Source organism: Pongo pygmaeus, chromosome 16 (assembly GCF_028885625.2).
Source record: "Pongo pygmaeus isolate AG05252 chromosome 16, NHGRI_mPonPyg2-v2.0_pri, whole genome shotgun sequence".
Classification (NCBI taxonomy): Eukaryota; Metazoa; Chordata; class Mammalia; order Primates; family Hominidae; genus Pongo; species Pongo pygmaeus.
In genome coordinates this window covers 96,069,900-96,089,552 of record NC_072389.2, presented here as the reverse complement: position 1 = coordinate 96,089,552, position 19,653 = coordinate 96,069,900, and the positions used below count along the sequence as shown (strand labels likewise).

General features: G+C 40.1%; 1 protein-coding gene across 1 annotated transcript in view; it reads right to left on the bottom strand.

Moving 5' to 3' along the window:
- Positions 1-19,653, bottom strand: part of IQGAP1 (IQ motif containing GTPase activating protein 1) — a 113,745-nt gene that overhangs the window by 68,709 nt on the left and 25,383 nt on the right. The window contains exons 3-4 of the mRNA XM_054450655.2: positions 6,628-6,784; positions 3,297-3,374 (exon numbers count right to left, since the gene is read on the bottom strand). Of these exons, the coding sequence (XP_054306630.1) occupies positions 3,297-3,374; positions 6,628-6,784 (235 nt within the window). The remainder of the gene's footprint in view (positions 1-3,296; positions 3,375-6,627; positions 6,785-19,653) is intronic.

Genomic DNA, 19,653 nt, shown 5'->3' with positions numbered 1-19,653 from the left:
TTAGTGAATGAGGTAGGATAGGAACAGAGTAGATTTAGACTGGGAATAGCCTTGAATTTCAAGACCTATTCTCACAGTCATGTGGCACCATACAATTCAATCTGTAATTTAGGGAAATAAGGGGTGACAGTGGTTTGGAGAAGTAAAAGACTGAATAATGAGGTGAGAAGAATTTGGATAAGCATTAAAGGCCTATATTAAGACTGTGAAATCATAAACTAAAGAAATGAGTGAATCATGATAGAGAGCAAAAGGCCTTCCAAATAAGAGAAATAGCCAGAATAAATAAAGCAAAAATAATCATGATGTGTTTGTGAGACAGTAAGGCAATATACCCTGTTGTTTTTTAAAATCTACAGAATACGTTCTGGAAAATAACAGAAAAATAAGGTTGGATAGGTAGGATAAAATCAGATTATTATAAGCAACTTGAAAGTCAGACAAGTCTGAACTTGATAAGCAGTACATAAAGAAGTAGCCTAGCTTTGGAGCTAAGGATAAAAATAGAGCCCTGGGGAGATCCGACTGGAGACAGGACATAGCATATGTTGAATAATGGGAGATGGGAGCTGGGGAGGTAAGCTGGGAGGCTGTTGTAACAGTGGATGGATAAAAGAGATATTTCAAATAAATGGAGAAGGCTTAGGGAATGACCAGATTTAGAAGTTCAAGGTATCTCCAAGGTTTTGAGACTGGATGACTGGGAAAATGATGACATGGTACCATTTATTATAGAGGAAGGGAAGTTCAGTTGGGGAAAAGGTAGATTTAGTTTTAGATATGAAAAATTCTAGGTGACAGAAAGCTATCCAAGGAGAAATGTCCAGCAGCCAACTGAAGATACTGTGTTTACCTTATGTCAGCAAGTCTTGAGAATAAATGAAACGATGAAAATGGGAAAATGTATCTAACAAGGATTGCATCTTAAAGAATGTCCATCACTAGGACATGGAAGGTAGAATAATTAAAGAAAACAGGACTAGATGAGCAGATTAAAAACAATTTCAAAAATCAAACTAAGAAATATCTCAGGGAAAAGGCAGCCAACAGTACCAATTATAATAGTCAAAAAGGGTAAGAACCAAAAAATTACTGCATTAAGTTTCTATAATAGGCCAGCATGTACCATATAAAAAGATTAGAAAAGACATCCCAATAAACACCATGTATGTATTGTCAATTACATATTATACATTATATTAAGGACAACAATACATTTTTAGGTTATCATTAGTTCTTATTACTCAGAGGTCTTCTGGGCCTAAATGTAGGGTGGACAATTCAAGGCTTACAACCATGATTATCAAGTTGTCCCTGAAAGCCTTTAATACATTCTGTGTTTGTTGCAATTGTAGTCCAGGACAATATACTACTGTTAGTAAACCAAAAAAGGTAATAAAATTACATCATTAAAAAAGCATCTCGTAGTAACACTACTACTAGCAATTGCAAATATTAACAAAGCTCTTAGTATCATTCAAATGAGGTTATTGTCATTGCCCACTGGCAATATACTATATAAAAAACAGAAACAGGAAGTTACAGGTGCACAGTGTAATATTTTACACTATATAGTACAGTATTTTATACTGTATTATATTAAAAAACAGGGAAAGAAAGTTACAGGTGCACAGACAGGCCACGTAGCTATAAGAACTTGACGTATTGCATTTCCTAACATTTGTGGGGCCTAATTCTCAAACATACCAGTGGCAAGGAAGAGAACTTCAGAACTTTCTCTGAAAAAAAGAGGAGAAAAGGTAGTCTTCTGCAAAGACTCAGTTCTGATTTAACACAATTCGACAGGTATGTATGCAACAATACATATCTGTTGTATATTGTATACATATCCATACACAATATATATATAATATATAATTACATATTGTAATATATTGTGTATATATAATATATATAGTATATATGATTATATATTATTACAATATGTAATTATATATTGTATATTATATAATATTGTAAAATTATATATTATTACAATATATTATATATTGTAATATACTGTATAAGTTATATATTTATACAATATACATATTTGTATACAATATTTATATATTGCACAAAATACAAAATATAAAATGTATACAATATTTATATATTGCACAAAATACAAAATATAAAATGGTTTTAGCCACCTTCTGATACCCTACACCTCACTGTTTTAAAATAAATTTTCCTTTGGTTACAAAAATTTGAACTCTACAGGAAAGTATAAGGAAAATAAAAACCACCCTTAATCCCATCGCACAGAAATGAAAACCGTTTTATCTCCTTACAAATTTTTCCCAAGAACACTCACTTTATTTTTACACAAAAATAGTGATCTGATCTTAGCTAGAACACAAACTCTTACAACCTTCAACTGTTTTTCCCCACTTAATACATCAAAGGCCCTTCATTTGGGTTTATATCCTTTTTAATGGCACTAGTATTTGGCTGTAACACAATTAATACCCCTTGTAAAGAAACATGTACTTTGCTATCAATTTTTTCTATCATAATCAATGCTAAAAAATCCTTCTGTATACATTTTTTTTTGGTGCTTTCTGATTATTTATTTGGGATAACTTCCCAGAAGCGGAATTCTTATGTCAAAGGATATAAACAGAAACAAACGAGAACAAAAGAAAGAATGAAATCAATCAATCCATTCATGTCTCTAAGAGTGACCATACAGTGTGGCAGTTACAGATTCAGGCAGGACTGGGATGGCAATTTCACTGAAAGCAACACTAAATAAACTCCTGAGCAAAACACCCAGAAGATGTACACTCCAATCAAAACTGCAGCCATGACCAAAAACAGACCCAGGAAGTAAACGTCATTCTACCACCTGTACAATTTAAAATATAAAATGACCCTTCATACTCCCTACAGATTTCTAAAATATTTCCTTGTATTTCCAAAGGTCAAGTTTTAATGTTAACAACTTTGTGAATAAATAAAAACCGCTGATTTGGTATTCTTTAAAATGGTGAATCTCACAGCATGTGAATTCTATCTAAGGAAAAATAGTAAAATCTAAGTCTACAATTTCATGTAGTAAAAGTAGATATCATCACAGGGAATTTCTCTAGGGTAAGGTGAAACAGGTATGAGGATTATAAAAGAAAAAGAGCAAAACTATTTCCTAAGTCAAAAAGAAAGACATCTTTTAGTATTTAAAAAAACACCAAAGATTCTGAGAATAATTTTACAGGCAGAATGAGAACAGGTTGTTTGGCGGTTATGCCACAACAGTTGGAACAAAGCCTAAACTATTATCTCAGGTAAGTTACCTTAGGCAATCCAATCTCATCCATGGCATTCAACCACTGGATCACATTATCAGTGTGTCTAAAGTGGAGGCCAGTTGCCTAGAAAAAAAAAAAGAAAAGTAGGTATTGTTGGCTGTATTGAAGCAAATGTTAAATAAAAACTCTCTTCGCAAAAGTTTCCTCAAGAGATTCGACAAATTCTCCTTAATTTTGAGGTCATTATGCTCACATTCCAATACCAAAAAGCCAAATCCACATCTCAGCTCCTCTCACTTAGGAACTAACTGGAGAGCCTTCCTGTGTATAGTGTGCTCAACAGAACATGCGGTCTTTGCAGTTAAATTATCTTGGATTCAATTACTGGCTTAGTAATCTACTGGTGACACTGGACAAGCCACTTCATCCTTTAGGGACAGAGTTTTACCATCTAGAACAGCTGCTTTGTATGTATAAAAACTAAGTGAGATAATGCACATAAACAAATTAGTATGGTGTCTGAATACATAGAAGGTGTTCACAAAATGCTGTATAAAAATGCCACGCTGGGACGGTGGCTCATTCCTGTAATCCCAGCACACTGGGAGGCCGAGGTGGACGGATCACCTGAGGTCAGGAGTTTGAGATCAGCCTGGCCAACATGGTGAAACCCCATCTCTACAAAAATACAAAAATAGCTGGGTGTGGTGGTGCGCATCTGTAATCCCAGCTACTCGGGAGGCTGAGGCAAGAGAATCGCTTGAATCTAGGAGGCAGAGGTTGCAGTGAGAGCCAAGACGGCGCCACTGCACTCCAGCCTAGGCGACAGGATGAAACTCCGTCTCAAAAAAAATCAATCAGGGCTTTCATTCTATATATATAGATATCCCCTCTAAACTTTAATGTCTCCTTTTTTTTTTTGAAACAGGGCTCCACTTTGTTGTCCAGGCTGCAGTGCACTGGCACAATCGGCTCACTGGCACAATACACTCACTGGAGCCTCACCTCCTGGGCTCAAGTGATCTTCTCACCTTTGCCTCCTGAGTAGCTGGGACTACAGATGCATGTCACCACGCCCATCTAATTGTTTTTCTATTTTTTGTGGAGCGGAGGTTTCACTTTGTTGCCCAGGCTGATCTCAAACTCCTAGACTCAAGTGAGGGCTCCCACCTCAGCCTCCCAAAGTGCTGGGATTACAGGCATGAGCCACTGCACCCAGCCATTTTTTTTTAATTGTTGCTGCAGAGTCTCCACTCTCCTTTTACACTATCTGCAAAGTCCACTCTCCTTTTACACTATCTTCCCATTCTGCCTATAGAATAGCTCCAGAGTTGTCTTCAGAATAACTGTGTATTCAAAACTGAGCATAGGGCTGGGCACAGTGGCTCATGCCTGTAATCCTGGCACTTTGAGAGGCCAAGGCGAGAGGATAACTTAAGCCCAGGAGTTGGAGACCAGCCTGGGCAACATAGTGAGACCCCCATCTCTACGCTAAAATTTGTTTAAATTAGCCTGGTGTAGTAGCATGCTCCCATAGTCCCAACTACTAGGGGGGCTGAGGTGGGAGGATTGCTTGAGCCTAGGTAGGTCAAGCCTGCGGTGAGCCATGATGGCACTTTTGATTAAGGAAAGTTTCTGTTTATGGTATTAATTTTGGCTGAGTACCTATACTGTTCCTTGTTTTCCCTTGAATTTAAACATAAAACATAAAAAATCTCTTTGACATTGTAGCCTTACTCATTCTGAGTTTGAACCCAATTATTACAGCTGACCACGCTTACATTTGGTCTTGGTAATGCAATTCTCCACTATCTTTCATAGTCATCCTTTTTCAAATAAGGGTTCACAGGTAACCTCTGTAGACAACAAAATTTGGTCCTTGTCAACATCCCCATTTTTTGGGGGGGGGAGACAGAGTCTTGCTCTGTTGCCCAGGCTGGAGTGCAGTGGCACTATCTCAGCTCACTATAACCTCCACCTCCTGGGTTCAAGTGATTCTCCTGCCTCAGCCTCCTGAGTGGCTGGGATTACAGGTGTGCGCCACGAAGCCTGGCTAATTTTTATATTTTTAGTAGAGATGGGGTTTCACCAAGTTGGCCAGGTTTGTCTTGAACTCCTGACCTCAAGTGATCCGCCTGCCTCAACCTCCCAAAGTGCTGGGATTACAGGCATGAACCACTGGGCCAGGCCTAACATTCCAACTTAAGCAGTCTTCTTTTTTACAGCACCTTGAGACACAGGTATCAAGCCCTCTCACTTATCTCAATTTTCTGAAACTGAATCACTTTCCCATTGTACCTTGAACTCCAGTATCGCAGGGTGATGTTTTTTCATGAAGTTACTTTTGCATTCAATTTGCCAACAAATCTCAGTGCTTAAAATTCATTTTTTTTTTTTTAAGAGACAGGCGGGAGTGCAGTGGCGCAATATTAACTCCCTACAGCCTCAACCTCCTAGGCTCAAGCAATCCTCTTGCCTCAGTCTCCCAAGTAGCCAGGACTACAGCATGTGTGACCATGTCTGGCTAATTTTTTTTTTTTGTAAGACAGGGTCTCATTATATTGCCCAGGCTACTCTCAAACTCCTGGTCTTAAGTGATCCTACCACCTTGGCCTTCCAAGTACTGGGATTACAGGTGAGAATCAATGTGCCTAGCCTAAAATTAGGTGGGTTTTTTTGTTTTTTTTTTTTGAGATGGAGTCTCACTCTGTCACCCAGGCTGGAGTGCAGTCGCATGATCTTGGCTCACTGCAACCTCCGCCTCCTGGGTTCAAGCAATTCTCCTGCTTCAGCCTCCTGAGTAGCTGGGATTACAGGCATGCACCACTACGCCCGGCTAAATTTTATATTTTTGGTAGAGACGGGGTTTCACCATGTTGGTCAGGCTGGTCTCGAACTCCTGATCTTGTGATCCACCCGACTCAGCCTCCCAAAGTGCTGGGAATATAGACGTGAGCCGCCGCACCCAGCCCCAAAACTAGATTTAAAGTAGTAATTCCCCTAGTTACTTCTTCTACCTTCTAAAGAATTAAAAAATTCATCTACAACTAGGAAAACTTCTAGATATATAACATCATAAGAATTCTACCAGAAACAAAGACAGCTAAAGTTCTTTTCCTAGTACATATTTTTTTGTGGGGGACAGGGTAGCAGGGAGGCGGGCTTTCCAGATAAATTCTAAAAGAGATGTAGTAATATTTTCCTAGTCCATATTGCCTTTGCACAAATTTCTCCATTCTGCCAGGCATTTTAAAGGCTATAATTTGTTGAAACAAACACACCTTACACATACTTCTCAATAACTCTTACACAAAATAAAACATGCTAACTTTCTCAAGTTGACAGAAATCTAAGCACAAAACAAGGAAGGACTCACCTTGTATCTGGTCTGTTCTCGATCATAGATTTTTTTCAGGGACACTACTTTGGGAGAGAAGAAGTTCCCCAGCTTGGCAAGGTAGACCCCATTCCTAAGCCCCTCCTCCAGTTCCGTGGTGGGAGGCAGATCTTCCCCTAGGCATGCTTCCATCCACCTGCACAAAAGGAGAGAGGATGCAAAAAAGAAAGGGAAGGTCAGAACTTTTCCTTAGAGATTTTAAGCTCAATTTCCATTCTCCCTGGAGAAGCTTAAACTGAACATAATAGCACTCTTTTACAATGAGTTCCACACACATCCTTACCCTGCCTGGCCCAGTCAGATCTCAGAGGCGGGGAACTTAGGAAAATTCCTGAGCATGAATGCCACTTTCTTCTCCACCCCACTTTCCTCTGCTGCAGCAACACAGCCGGCTGGCTCCCCAGATCCTGACTGCTCCCAGAACCTCAGACCCTTTCCCTCAGTCCTTAAGTTGCTCTTTAACAAATCCTAAGAAAAGCCATTTGTAACTGAAGCCACCGTTTCAACTGTTCAGAAGCTTAAATTTGTTGCTGACATTCTCTTCCAGTTTCAGAACTCAGAATCCACAGTGAATTTCTAGGTCCAAGTTTTAAGGTTGCTTGGGGGTTATCAAAACAGACTCAATTATTTCCGCTAAAATATTAAAAGAAACTCCTATGGAAGCAGTAAATAATGAATTCTCAGATTTTTGGAGGCAGGGAGGAGGTTGTAAAAAGGATAGGAAAAGAAAACTATTTTCCAGAAAGAAAAAGAATAAAACAAAGAAAAAAAGAAAACTGTATTTTCCCCTTCAAATATCTCTTAGGAAATTTCAGGAAAGCCTAAGATAAAACAAAGGAAAGTTTAGTTACATGTATTTTCTACCAACAGAAACATAGGTAACTAAAAATCATTTATGGCAATGGTTTTCTTTTCCTCTTCTTCTTTTTTCTTTTGAGACAAAGTCTCACTCTATTGCCCAGGCTAGAGTGCAGTGGTGTGATCTCAGCTCACTGCAACCTCCGCCTCCTGGGTTCAAGGAATTCTCCTACCTCAACTTCCTGAGTAGCTGGGTATCCAGGTGTGCACCACCATGCCCAGCTAATTTTTGTATTTTTAGTAGAGACGGGGTTTCGTCATATTGACCAGGCTGGTCTCAAACTCCTGACCTCAAGTGATCCACCCACCTCAGCCTCCCAAAGTGCTGGGATTACAGGTGTGAGCCACTGGACCCGGACCACGGCAACAGTTTTCAACCACTGAGCCACAGAATCCTGTGAACATCTACGGAAAGCCATAGAACCTTCCCCCAGAAAAATATACATATACTTAAATTTTACATGTAATTTCAGAGACTTCATTGACTCTAGGAACCCGAGATTTAAAACTCCTAATTTAAAATTATTCCACTCAATTTTTTTTTTTTTTTTTTTTTTTTTTAGATGGAGTCTCGCTCTGTTGCCCAGGCTGGAGTGCAATGGCACAATCTCAGCTCACTGCAACCTCCGCCTCCTGGGTTCAAGCAATTCTCCTGCCTCAGCCTCCCAAGTAGCTGGGATTACAGGCCTGTGCCACCACACCCACCTAATTTTTTGGTATTTTTAGTAGAGATGGGGTTTCACCATATTGGTCAGGCTGGTCTTGAACTCCTGACCTCAGGTGATTCACCCACCTCGGCCACCCAAAGGGCTGGGATTACAGGCGTAAGCCACCGTTCCCAGCTCAGTCTTGCTTTTAAATCTACTCTACCTTTAAATTAGCCAGCGTACTCTCTAACACATGAAGCCTGATGGGTATATGAATGGGCCATATAATTTTCTGGTTGTTTCCTATACTCGATGATAAGCTTCTCTGCTGTCTTTTCTTTCTTTCAAATAGTAGAACCTAAATTGTCAGAAAGGGGAAAAATGAAACAAATGAGTTTTCCAGAAGAGTTGTCATAATAAATTAGATACCAATTTGAAATGGCTACAAAAATCTAAACTATACCTCTATTGAGCCTAAAGACGCAAAGGGCAATGTGGATAAGAATGGCAGTTGTCGGTACGGAAAATAGTGTAGTTCAAGGACACATCTCATCTTTTTACTGCTAAAAAGGATGCTGATAAAATCATTCTGGCAAACAACTACTGGCAACTCCAGCTCTCAGGGGACAATCTAACTTGGGTTCTCATTAACAGGGAAAACCTAACAACCTCAGCCTAAGCCAAAAATGGCCCTCAAGCACGTAACAGTACCAAAAAAAAAGTTACTTATTTTTCTTTTTAAAATGAAGTAAACACACAGGGGAAATTATGGATAAAGAGCACAGTAGATACTTTTGCTTTGAATCAGAGCCAGTTACCAGAGAGGTATTTAGGTTTTCCTCTTTTCTGAGATTTCTAGACAAAAATAAAAGGAGAGCCCATGGTAACATCTCCCAGCATTCTTTATATTTCCTTTCCCTAGTCCAACTGCTATAAAACAGTCCTGACTTAGATGTTTCCTACAGCTGGGTAGAATACTCTTCATATAATACAGGTGTCAGGTCGGAGAAGAAAGGCCAACTATGATTTGGTGAAAGTGATTAAGTAGAAAGAATGAGCTAGAAGAAATAGGAAGGCAAAATACAGTGTTTCTAAACAACTGCTCAAACCTGAAGCTGCCCTCCAAGTCACCTCACCACACGTGTGCCTTGCCCACCAATCTGAGCTATTTCACAATGGAGTATCACCTGGTTTGTTTATAAAATAAGTCAGGACTAGGTAGGACGCGGTAGCTCACACCTGTAATCCCAGCACTTTGGGAGGCCAAGGCGGGCCGAACACTTGAGGTCAGGAGTTCCAGACCAGCCTGGACAACATAGCGAAACCCCATCTCTACTAAAAATACAAAAATTAGCCAGCGTGGTGGTGTGCACCTATAGTCTCAGATACTTGGGAGGCTAAGACAGGAGGATCACTTTAACCTGGGAGGTAGAAGCTGCAGTGAGTTGAGATGGTGGCACTGCACTCTAGCTGGGGTGACAAAGTGAAACCCTGTCACAAACGAACAAATCAGGACCAAACTGCTTTGAAAAGTAAAGTGCCATGTTAAGATTTTTAATGTTAGCAGAAGTTTAGATTCTACTCGAATTCCAAGATGACACAACAAACACTTATTTCAGTCTTTCTCTATAGCTCACATGAGATTTCCCCTTATTCCACTAAATCACAGAATCAGAAAATGTGAGAGCCAGGAAGCAAATGCACTTCTAGGGAAAATCCCTTTGTTTGTTTTTGATATAATATATCTAAAAATGGCCAGGCACAGTAGCTCACGCCTGTAATCCCAGCACTTTGGGAGGCCAAGGCAGGAGGATTGCTTGAGCCCAAGAGTTCAGGACCAGCCTGGCAACACAGCCAGACCCTGTCTCTACAAAAAATTTAAAAATTAGCCAGGCGTGGTGGCATGTGCCTGTAGTCCCAGCTACTTGAGAGGCTACAGCAGGAGGACTGTTTGAGCCCAGAGGAGGTCAAGGCTGCAGTGAGTTATGATTGTGCCACCGTACTCCAACCTGGGCAACAGAGCAAAACTCTGTCTCAAAAATTATATATAGTGTATATATATTATATACACTATAATATAATATATATATATATACACACACATATAATATATATACACACACATATATATATATACACACACTATAATATATATACACACACATATATATGAATGAGACAATTATTAAACATTGCTGAAATGTTTATATTTTCCATGTTATTATATAGTTTCTGAAGACTTTAAGTTTACATAAAAATTTAACCAAGTCCTTAATCAGTCACCTATGTTAGACATTTATGTCATTTCTAAATGTTTTCAACCATTAAATAATAGTGCAAGGAATATCTTTGTGCACAGTGTTCTTCTTTATTTAGAATTAATTCCTCAGGAAAGGTCCTTAGAAGTACAACTCCAAAATTAAAAATATAAACATTGAAAAAGAATCTAACTGGCCATAAGCCTGCTCAGAGGCTAATAATCTATTTGCACTTCCCCCCATTTACAAATAAGAATGAGGCTGATCCAAGGTCATCCAATAGCTAGTGGCAAAGATGGAATAACAAGACTGATTCTTAGGTTTAGAATCCTCCTCACAGTATCACTGTTGCTCTCACTATATCACCTGAAAAGCCAAAAGGGATTGAGCTCCACAGGCTGTCTAAAAAGGGAAAAATCTCAGAAATACCAAGAAGGAAAAAGGCTGGTTATCTCTCCACATTCTGCCTACTATTTAATAATTAAAGGTATTTTAGCTTAACTAAATCCACCAGTGACTCTCAACTTAGACACAAAACTTTTCTTATAAAACTTAAATATTTAGAACTGGTTAAGTTTGGCACGGTGCGGTGGTTCACACCTGTAATCCCAGCACTTTGGGAGGCCAACGCGGGTGGATCACTTGAGGTCAGGAATTGGAGAACAACCTGGCCAACAGGGTGAAACCCCGTCTCTACAGAAAATACAAAAATTAGCCAGGTGTGGTGGAGTATGCCTGTAATCCCAGCCACTACTTGGAAAACTGAGGCATGAGCTGAGATTGCATCACTGCACTCCAGCCTGAGCAACAGCAGAGCAAGTCTCTGTCTTAAAAGACAAACAAACAAACCTGGTTGAATTCATTCTCCTACTGAATACTGTGTTCCAAGTAAGGTCTGACCAGCCTGAAATGGAACAGGACTATCACCTTCTTCATTATGACACTCCGTAACCACAAAGCCTCAGCTTAAATTATTTTATTACACTTTTTCAATCAACAGAGACTCCTTTTTTCCCCATATATAGAGCTGCTAAACCATATCTCTAGCTTTTTTTTTTTTGAAACGGAGTCTCGCTCTGTTGCCCAGGCTGAAGTGCAGTGGCATGATCTCAGCTCACTGCAACCTCCGTCTCCCAAGTTCAAGCAATTCTCCTTCCTCAGCCTCCCAAGTGGCTGGGATTACAGGCTTGTGCCACCACAACCAGCTAATTTTTATATTTTTAGTAGAGATGGAGTTTAGTAGAGATGGGGTTTCACCATGTTGGCCAGGTTGGTCCTGAACTCCTGACCTCAGGTGATCCACCAGCCTCGGCCTCCCAAAGCGCTGGGATTACAGGCATGAGCCACCACGCCCGGCCTCTAGCTTTTTTATAAATTTAGCTTTATGAAGACTTTATTAAAAAAAAATTTTTTTTTGAGATGGAGTCTCACTTTGTCGCCCAGGCTAGAGTGCAATGGCACAATCTCAGCTCACTGCAACCTCCGCCTCCCGGGTTCAAGCAATTCTCCTGTCTCCTCCGGGTAGCTGCGATTACAGGCGTGCATCAGCACGCCCGGCTAGTTTTTGTATTTCTTAGTAGAGACGGGGTTTCACCATGTTGGCCAGGCTGGCCTTGAACTCCTGACCTCAAGTGATCCGCCCACCTTGGCCTCCCAAAGTGCTGAGATTATAGGCGTGAGCCACTGTGCCCGGCCTATAAAGACATTGAAAAATAAAACTATGGCTGAGGTGGGAGGGTTGCCTGAGTCTGTGAGTTTGAGGATGCAGTGAGCAGTGATCATACCACTGCATTCCCAGCCTGGGCGACAGAGTGAAACTCTTGTCTCAAAATCAATCAATCTATGCACAAAAGAAAAATCACTGGCCAACACAACTTTTTACCAATTCTCATGTTTAACCCTGTCCTAGCAATAATCATAGAATCTCAAGGATGGAAGGCTCATTAAAGATCTTTCAGCCCATCTCAATTCCTCCACTCCCCTCACATGTTCTACTCCATCCCCAATTTGATGTTCCCAAAACATCTCAGCCAAATCAGGAAGCAGGCTGAGCCTGAACACTGACAGAGAATCAAACATTCAAGGTAACCTAGTTCATTTCCGGACTTCAGTAGTCAGAAAGTTTTTGTTAAGCTGGCATCAATTCTCTACTAGCACCCTAAGCTGCCTCCTAGAGCAAGAGAACGTAAAAATAAAAGCATAATATGAGTAGCACTGGCGATGGACTTGGAAAGATCTGGTTCTATGTCCTGTCTCTGGCACTTTCCGAGAAAGACAGCAAGCCACTTAACCAGTTCTTTCACTTGTTAAAAAAGGCTAACAGTATCTTCCAAGGTTTGTCACTGAGGATTAAATGAGATTGCAAGTGAAATATAGAGCTAGCACAGTGCTTGGCTGAATATTGAAAAAAATATTTGTGCCTTTCCTCCTATCCCCTCATGATGAGTCACATGCTGACAATTCCGTAAGTAAAATGATTCCAGCTCCTTCAAGCACTAGTCATAAAAACAGAATAATAATAGCACCTACCCACAGAACGTTTATGAGGATTAAAGAGATGATAGTACATATAAAATACTAAGAACAGTGCCTGGCACAGAGTAAGTACTCAAAACGTTACCAGGTATTATATTAGCAGTGTTAGACATCATCTCTGCCCCCTCACGTCTTTTGCTCATCTCTGAACATTCTCCAACTGAACACTGTGTTCCAGGTATGGTCTGACCAGCCTGAAATGGAACAGGACTATCATCTTCTTCATTCTGACACTGCATAACCACAAAGCCTCAGAATAAATTATTTTATTATGCTTTTTCAATCAACAGAGACTCGTTTTTCCCCGAATACAGAGCTGCTAAACTTTATCTCTACAATTCCATATTTAAATCATTATTTGCACTCATCTCCACAACATACCTTCATGATAGACTCGACCAAAACCACAAGTAGAGTTCAGCAACAAAACTCTTATGTTTTTTGTTTTTCACAAGAGGTGTAACAAGCAGACAGCAGGGTTCTTAATCTCTCCTCTCACATGGGATATTAAATATAAATATTCGATATTTTCTCTTCAAGTTTAACCCCAGAACTGCTTTAGCAAACCTCACTCAAATGCAAAATTTTTAAAAAGGTGATGTCAGATCTGAAACACAATTACTAAACAGGAAAGAAGTAACATAAAATGACCCATTTTCAATATAAATGACACTTAAAAAATAATATTCACACCATGTGGCAGACATGAAGCCAAATACTTTACATGCATTATTATCTCAATCTTTGCAACAACCTCTGAAGTATTATTGTAATTATTTTACAGATAAACTGTGGGTTCCAAAAAGTATATTCCAAGATTATCTGGCAAGTAAGCTCTCACTTGAACCCAAGTTGCTGTGATTCTGAAGCCCTTACTCTGGTGTTTTTTTTTTCTGAGACAGGTTCTGTGCAGTGGTGTGATCATGGCTCACTGCAGCCTTGACTTCCAGGGTTCAAGCGATCCTCTGGATCCTCCTACCTAGCCTCTCAAGAAGCTGGGGTCACAAGCACGTGCCACAACACCCGGCTAATTTTTGCCTTTTTTTGTAGAGAAAGGGTTTCACCATGTTACCCAGGGTGGTCCAAACTCCTCGGCTCAAGCCATCCACCTGCCTTACCCTCCCAAAGTGCTGGGATTACAGGTGTGAACCACAGATCCAGCATGAAGCTAATACTCTTAATTGCTACAGGATACTTCCTCCTTCAACAATAACAACAGCTACCACCTACTGAACATTCCCTTACAAATGCTCAAGTTCTGAAACTGGGCTTCCTGAAGTCTCCCACACCACAATATATAACCTCATTAACAACCCTTACTTCTAACAAGCACTAAGGGAGAGGCCTAGTATTACACGTTGGTGAAGCTGATACAATTAGTACAAAAATAAATGCTTATACAAAAGGCTATCTTTAATTACACAGTCTTTTTATTTTTTTTTGAGACAGCATCTCGCTCTGCCACCCAGTCTGAGTTCAATGGCCCAATCACGGCTCACTGTGGCCTCAACCTCCTGAGCTCAGTGATCCTCGCACCTCAGCCTCCTGAGTAGCTGGGACCACAGGTGTGTACCACCACACGAGGCTAATTTTTAAAATTATTTGTAGAGACAGCAACTCCCTATGTTGCTCAGGCTGGTCTCGAACTCCTGGGCTCAAGGGATCCTTCCACCTCAGCCTCCCAAAGTGCAAGGATTATAAGCTTGAGCCACTGTGCTCAGCCTACATAGTAATTCTTATAACCTTTCATATTTATTCTATTTTTTAAAGTTTTGTTTTCTAAGTATTTTAAGTCAATTCCTCAAAAAAAAAAAAAGTGTCTATTCTGACACCCACGTATTCATTCAAGAAACATTTCGAACTGACTACTCTGTGCAACACTTATCAGTGGTATAACCTTGTGCTGAATACCAGTGCCCACCTTCAAGGGAATTACTTTCTGGTAACAGTTACGATTAAACAGCTAGCTACAACAGGAGATGATATTTGAACTAGGCTTTGCTCAAATGAATTCTATTTAGAGTAGTGAAAAATGGGAAAAGGAGACATGTAACATAAAGGAACGGCATAAAAATACCTAGGAATCCAACTTACAAGGGATGTGAAGGACCTCTTCAAGGAGAACTACAAACCACTGCTCAATGAAATAAAAGAGGACACAAACAAATGGAAGAACATTCCACACTCATGGATAGGAAGAACCAATATGGCGAAAATGGCCATACTGCCCAAGGTAATTTATAGATTTAATGCCATCCCCATCAAGCTACCCGTTTCATGGTGAAGTTTACTTTCTTCACAGAATTGGAAAAAACTACTTTAAACTTCATATGGAACCAAAAAAGAGCCCACATTGCCAAGACAATCCTAAGCCAAAAGAACAAAGCTGGAGGCATCACGCTACCTGACTTCAAACTACACTACAAGGCTACAGTAACCGAAACAGCATGGTACTGGTACCAAAACAGAGATATAGACCAATGGAACAGAATAGAGCCCCCAGAAATAATAGCACATATCCACAACCATCTGATCTTTGACACACCTGACAAAAACAAGAAATGCGGAAACAATTCCTCATTTAATAAATGGTGCTGGGAAAACTGGCTAGCCATATGCAGAAAGCTGAAACTGGATCCCTTCCTTACACCTTATACAAAAATTAATTCAAGATGGATGAAAGACTTAAATGTTAGACCTAAAACCATAAAAACCCTAGAAGAAAACCTAGGCAATACCATTCAGGACACAGGCATGGGCAAGGACTTCATGTCTAAAACACCAAAAGCAATAGCAACAAAAGCCAAAATTGACAAATGGGATCTAATTAAACTAAAGAGCTTCTGCACAGCAAAAGAAACTACCATCAAGAGTGAACAAGCAACCTACAGAATGGGAGAAAATTTCTGCAATCTACTCATCTGACAAAGGGCTAATATCCAGAATCTACAAAGAACTCAAACAAATTTACAAGAAACAAACAACCCCATCACAAAGTAGGTGAAGAATATGAACAGACACTTTGCAAAAGAAGACATTTATGCAGCCAACAGACACATGAAAAAATGCTCATCATCACTGGCCATCAGAGAAATGCAAATCAAAACCACAATGAGATACCATCTCACACCAGTTAGAATGGTGATCATTAAAAAGTAAGGAAACAGCCTGGGCGCGGTGGCTCACGCCTGTAATCCCAGCACTTTAGGAGGCCGAGGCCAGTGGATCATGAGGTCAGGACATCGAGACCATCCTGGCTAACACAGTGAAACCCCGTCTCTACTAAAAATAGAAAAAATTAGCTGGGCATGGTGGCGGGCGCCTGTAATCCCAGCTACTCGGGAGGCTGAGGCAGGAGAATGGCGTGAACCCGGGAGGTGGAGCTTGCAGTGAGCCAAGATTGCACCACTGCACTCCAGCCTGGGTGACAGAGCAAGACTCCGTCTCAAAAAAAAAAAAAAAAAAAAAAAAAAAAGTCAGGAAACAACAGGTGCTAGAGAGGATGTGGAGAAATAGGAACACTTTTACACTGTTGGGACTGTAAAATGGTTCAACCATTGTGGAAGAAAGTGTGGCGATTCCTCAAGGATCTAGAACTAGAAATACCATTTGACCCAGCCATCCCATGACTGGGTACGTACCCAAAGGATTATAAATCATGCTGCTATAAAAACACATGCACACGTATGTTTATTGTGGCACTATTCACAATAGCAAAGACTTGGCACCAACCCAAATGTCCATCAATGATAGAATGGATTAAGAAAATGTGGCTCATATACACCATGGAATACTATGAAGCCATAAAGAAGGATGAGTTCATGTCCTTTGTAGGGACATGGATGAAGCTGGAAACTATCATTCTCAGCAAACTATTGCAGGGACAAAAAACCAAACACCGCATGTTCTCACTCATAGGTGGGAACTGAACAATGAGAACACTTGGACACAGGAAGGGGAACATCACACACCGGGGCCTGTTGTGGGGTGGGGGGAGGGGGGAGAGGGGAGGGATAGCATTAGGAGATATACCTAATGTAAATGATGAGTTAATGGGTGCAGCACACCAACATGGTACATGTATACATATGTAACAAACCTGCACGTTGTGCACATGTACCCTGGAACTTAAAGTACAATAAATAAAAAAAATTAAAAAAAAAAAAAAGGAACGGCATAAACAAAGGACAAAAAAAGGCTGAAAACAAAGGGCACGCTCAGGGAGCGGTGAGTCACTGTGGTAGAGGAGTGGGTGTAGAAGTATCTGGATTAGTAATCTAACCTGCACAAATGGGAGCCATGGGAGGCGTTCAAGTAGACTCAGAAGGAGAACTTGGACAGCAGCATGGACGACAGATTCAAGGGAGAAATATTAGGCAAACATTTCAGTAATCCAGGTGAGTGGTAATACAGTCTTTAACTGGGACAATGGTGGAAAGAGAATGATTAACAATTACAAAGGTAGAATTAACCCCATTTGACAATCTGTTAGATGAGGGACGGGGATTAGAAGGGCAGTGGGAAAGATGTGAAATCTCACAGATGACTGAAAAGGCGGGGGGCACGGAGGGTGGGGAAGCAGTTAGCTCCAGACCTTACGGTTCACAACTAACATTAAACACCAAATGGTACAGAGAATTTTTTAAAAAAGAAAAAATAGTTATATACTCTTAAAATGCGAAAGAAGTTTACAAACACTACTACAGAAGCAGAAATCAGAAAGGAAAAGATAAATTGGCTAGTATTTAAACTTCTGTAAGGCCATTTTTAAAAAACTAAATAAAACTTTAACAGGAAAGGTTACTGGAGGAAAAAAATCACAACATATAACAAAGAGCTAACAATATTCCATAATCTTTATATGTATATACATTTTAAACACTTGAAATAAAATGGCAAACATTTCCCTGGAAAAATATGCTAGAATCACAAATAAAAAAATTCATAAAATATACATATAGCCAGTAATTTATAAGAAAATTTATCAATCTTACTACTAACCAGAGAAATGCAAAGTAACAATATCACCATCTTCAGCTATCAAACTAGCAAAGATTTTAAAAAATAACTTATTGTTGTCCAGTGTGTCAGGAAGCCCCACATTCTGACACACAATTCTAGGAGAAAATCTGGCACCATATACCATCTACAGCAAACTTACAAACACTTCTATAAAAGGAAAAAAGAGAAGGTTTTTTTCTTATTTTTTAAAAGATGATTTGGTGACTTGCAGCATGGATGACTACATAAAAGATGATGCCATTAAACAAGACTGGGGACACCCACAAAAGCCGGAGAGGATGAGCAATTCATGGTTGAAACATGTTCAGCTTGAAATGTCAACGGGACATCCAGACAGTGGCATCTTGTGGGCAGTTGGAAACACAGGTCTCAGGAGGGAGACCTGTTGCTGAAGACCTAAATCTGGAAAATGGCACCACAAGAGTAGATAAGCCCACAGAGAAAGAGGCTGTGGAGAAAAATGTAAAAGCTGAAGCACTGTGCCTCAGAGAACACCAACATTTAAGAGGTGAAAGAGACAAAGATAGTGTCTAGTTAAGAACCAGGAGAGAATCACACAATGGCAATCAAGGAAGGAAAAAATCAGCAAACTGGTAGAGGTCACCAGCTTTCAATGCTGCAGAGAGGCGGGTGGTGAAGAGAAAAGGATGTGGCACACAAGCAAGAAGGTCATCTTTGGCTCCTGTAAGGGGAGTCTCAGTGGAGTGGTGACACAGGAGTCCAATTAAAATAACTGGAAAAGTAACTAAAAGTAGGAAGGAGAGGTAGCAAATGTAGGCTTCTTTTTCTAATTTTTATTTTATTAGTATTACTTTTTTTATAGCGGAGACAAGGTTTCACTATGTTGTCCAGGCTGGTATGGAACTCCTGAACTCAAGAGATTCTTGACTTCCAACCCCCAACTCCCTCCCTGCCCCCTTCTCCATCTCCCAAAGTACTGGGATTACAGGCATGAGTCACTGCACCCAGCCAACTTCTTTTTCTAGAAGTATAAGAAAGGAAGAGGAAAAACTAGGGGGAATGGAGAAGGAGTTAGTCTGAGATGGTGACATGTCCTGGGAAAGTATCTTTTTTTTTTTTAAATGATTGTGGAAAAAGCACATTTTTATAGTCTGCAAGAAAAGAACACGTGAAGGAGGGGCTAAAGATACAGGAATAAGAACAAAAGAAAGCAAGGTTCTGAAGAGCAGAGGCAGCAGCCAGCTACAGAAAGGAATATACCCCACTTCTTCCCTGAGATAAGAGGGAAGGACATAAGAAAAACCAAGAATGACATGTTATCCCGCTAACTTCTCTGAACTTCCATTTCCCATATATAAAGCAGGATTAGCAACACACCAAACTTCATAAGGTTGTTGTAAGGATTAAATGATATATATATTTGGTATATAATGATACATACCAAGCACTTGTGATCACCTGGAGTCCACTAAGGAGACCATCCAGAGGCAAAACTTCTTATCTGAGGAATTTAGAAGTAATTAGACTTCCCTATTATCTAAAACTGGCACCTGGTTCCAGCTCTCTTTTCAACCTAAAATTTGTAAGCAACTAGACTTTCTACACATCTCTGGAATGCCATGCCGAAACTCACTGTCCAGCCCTTGCTGACGTTACGTCTAAGAATGTAATCATTTATCGTGACCTATGTGGCTAATATGGTCCAAACTACCCTTAAGCTCCTG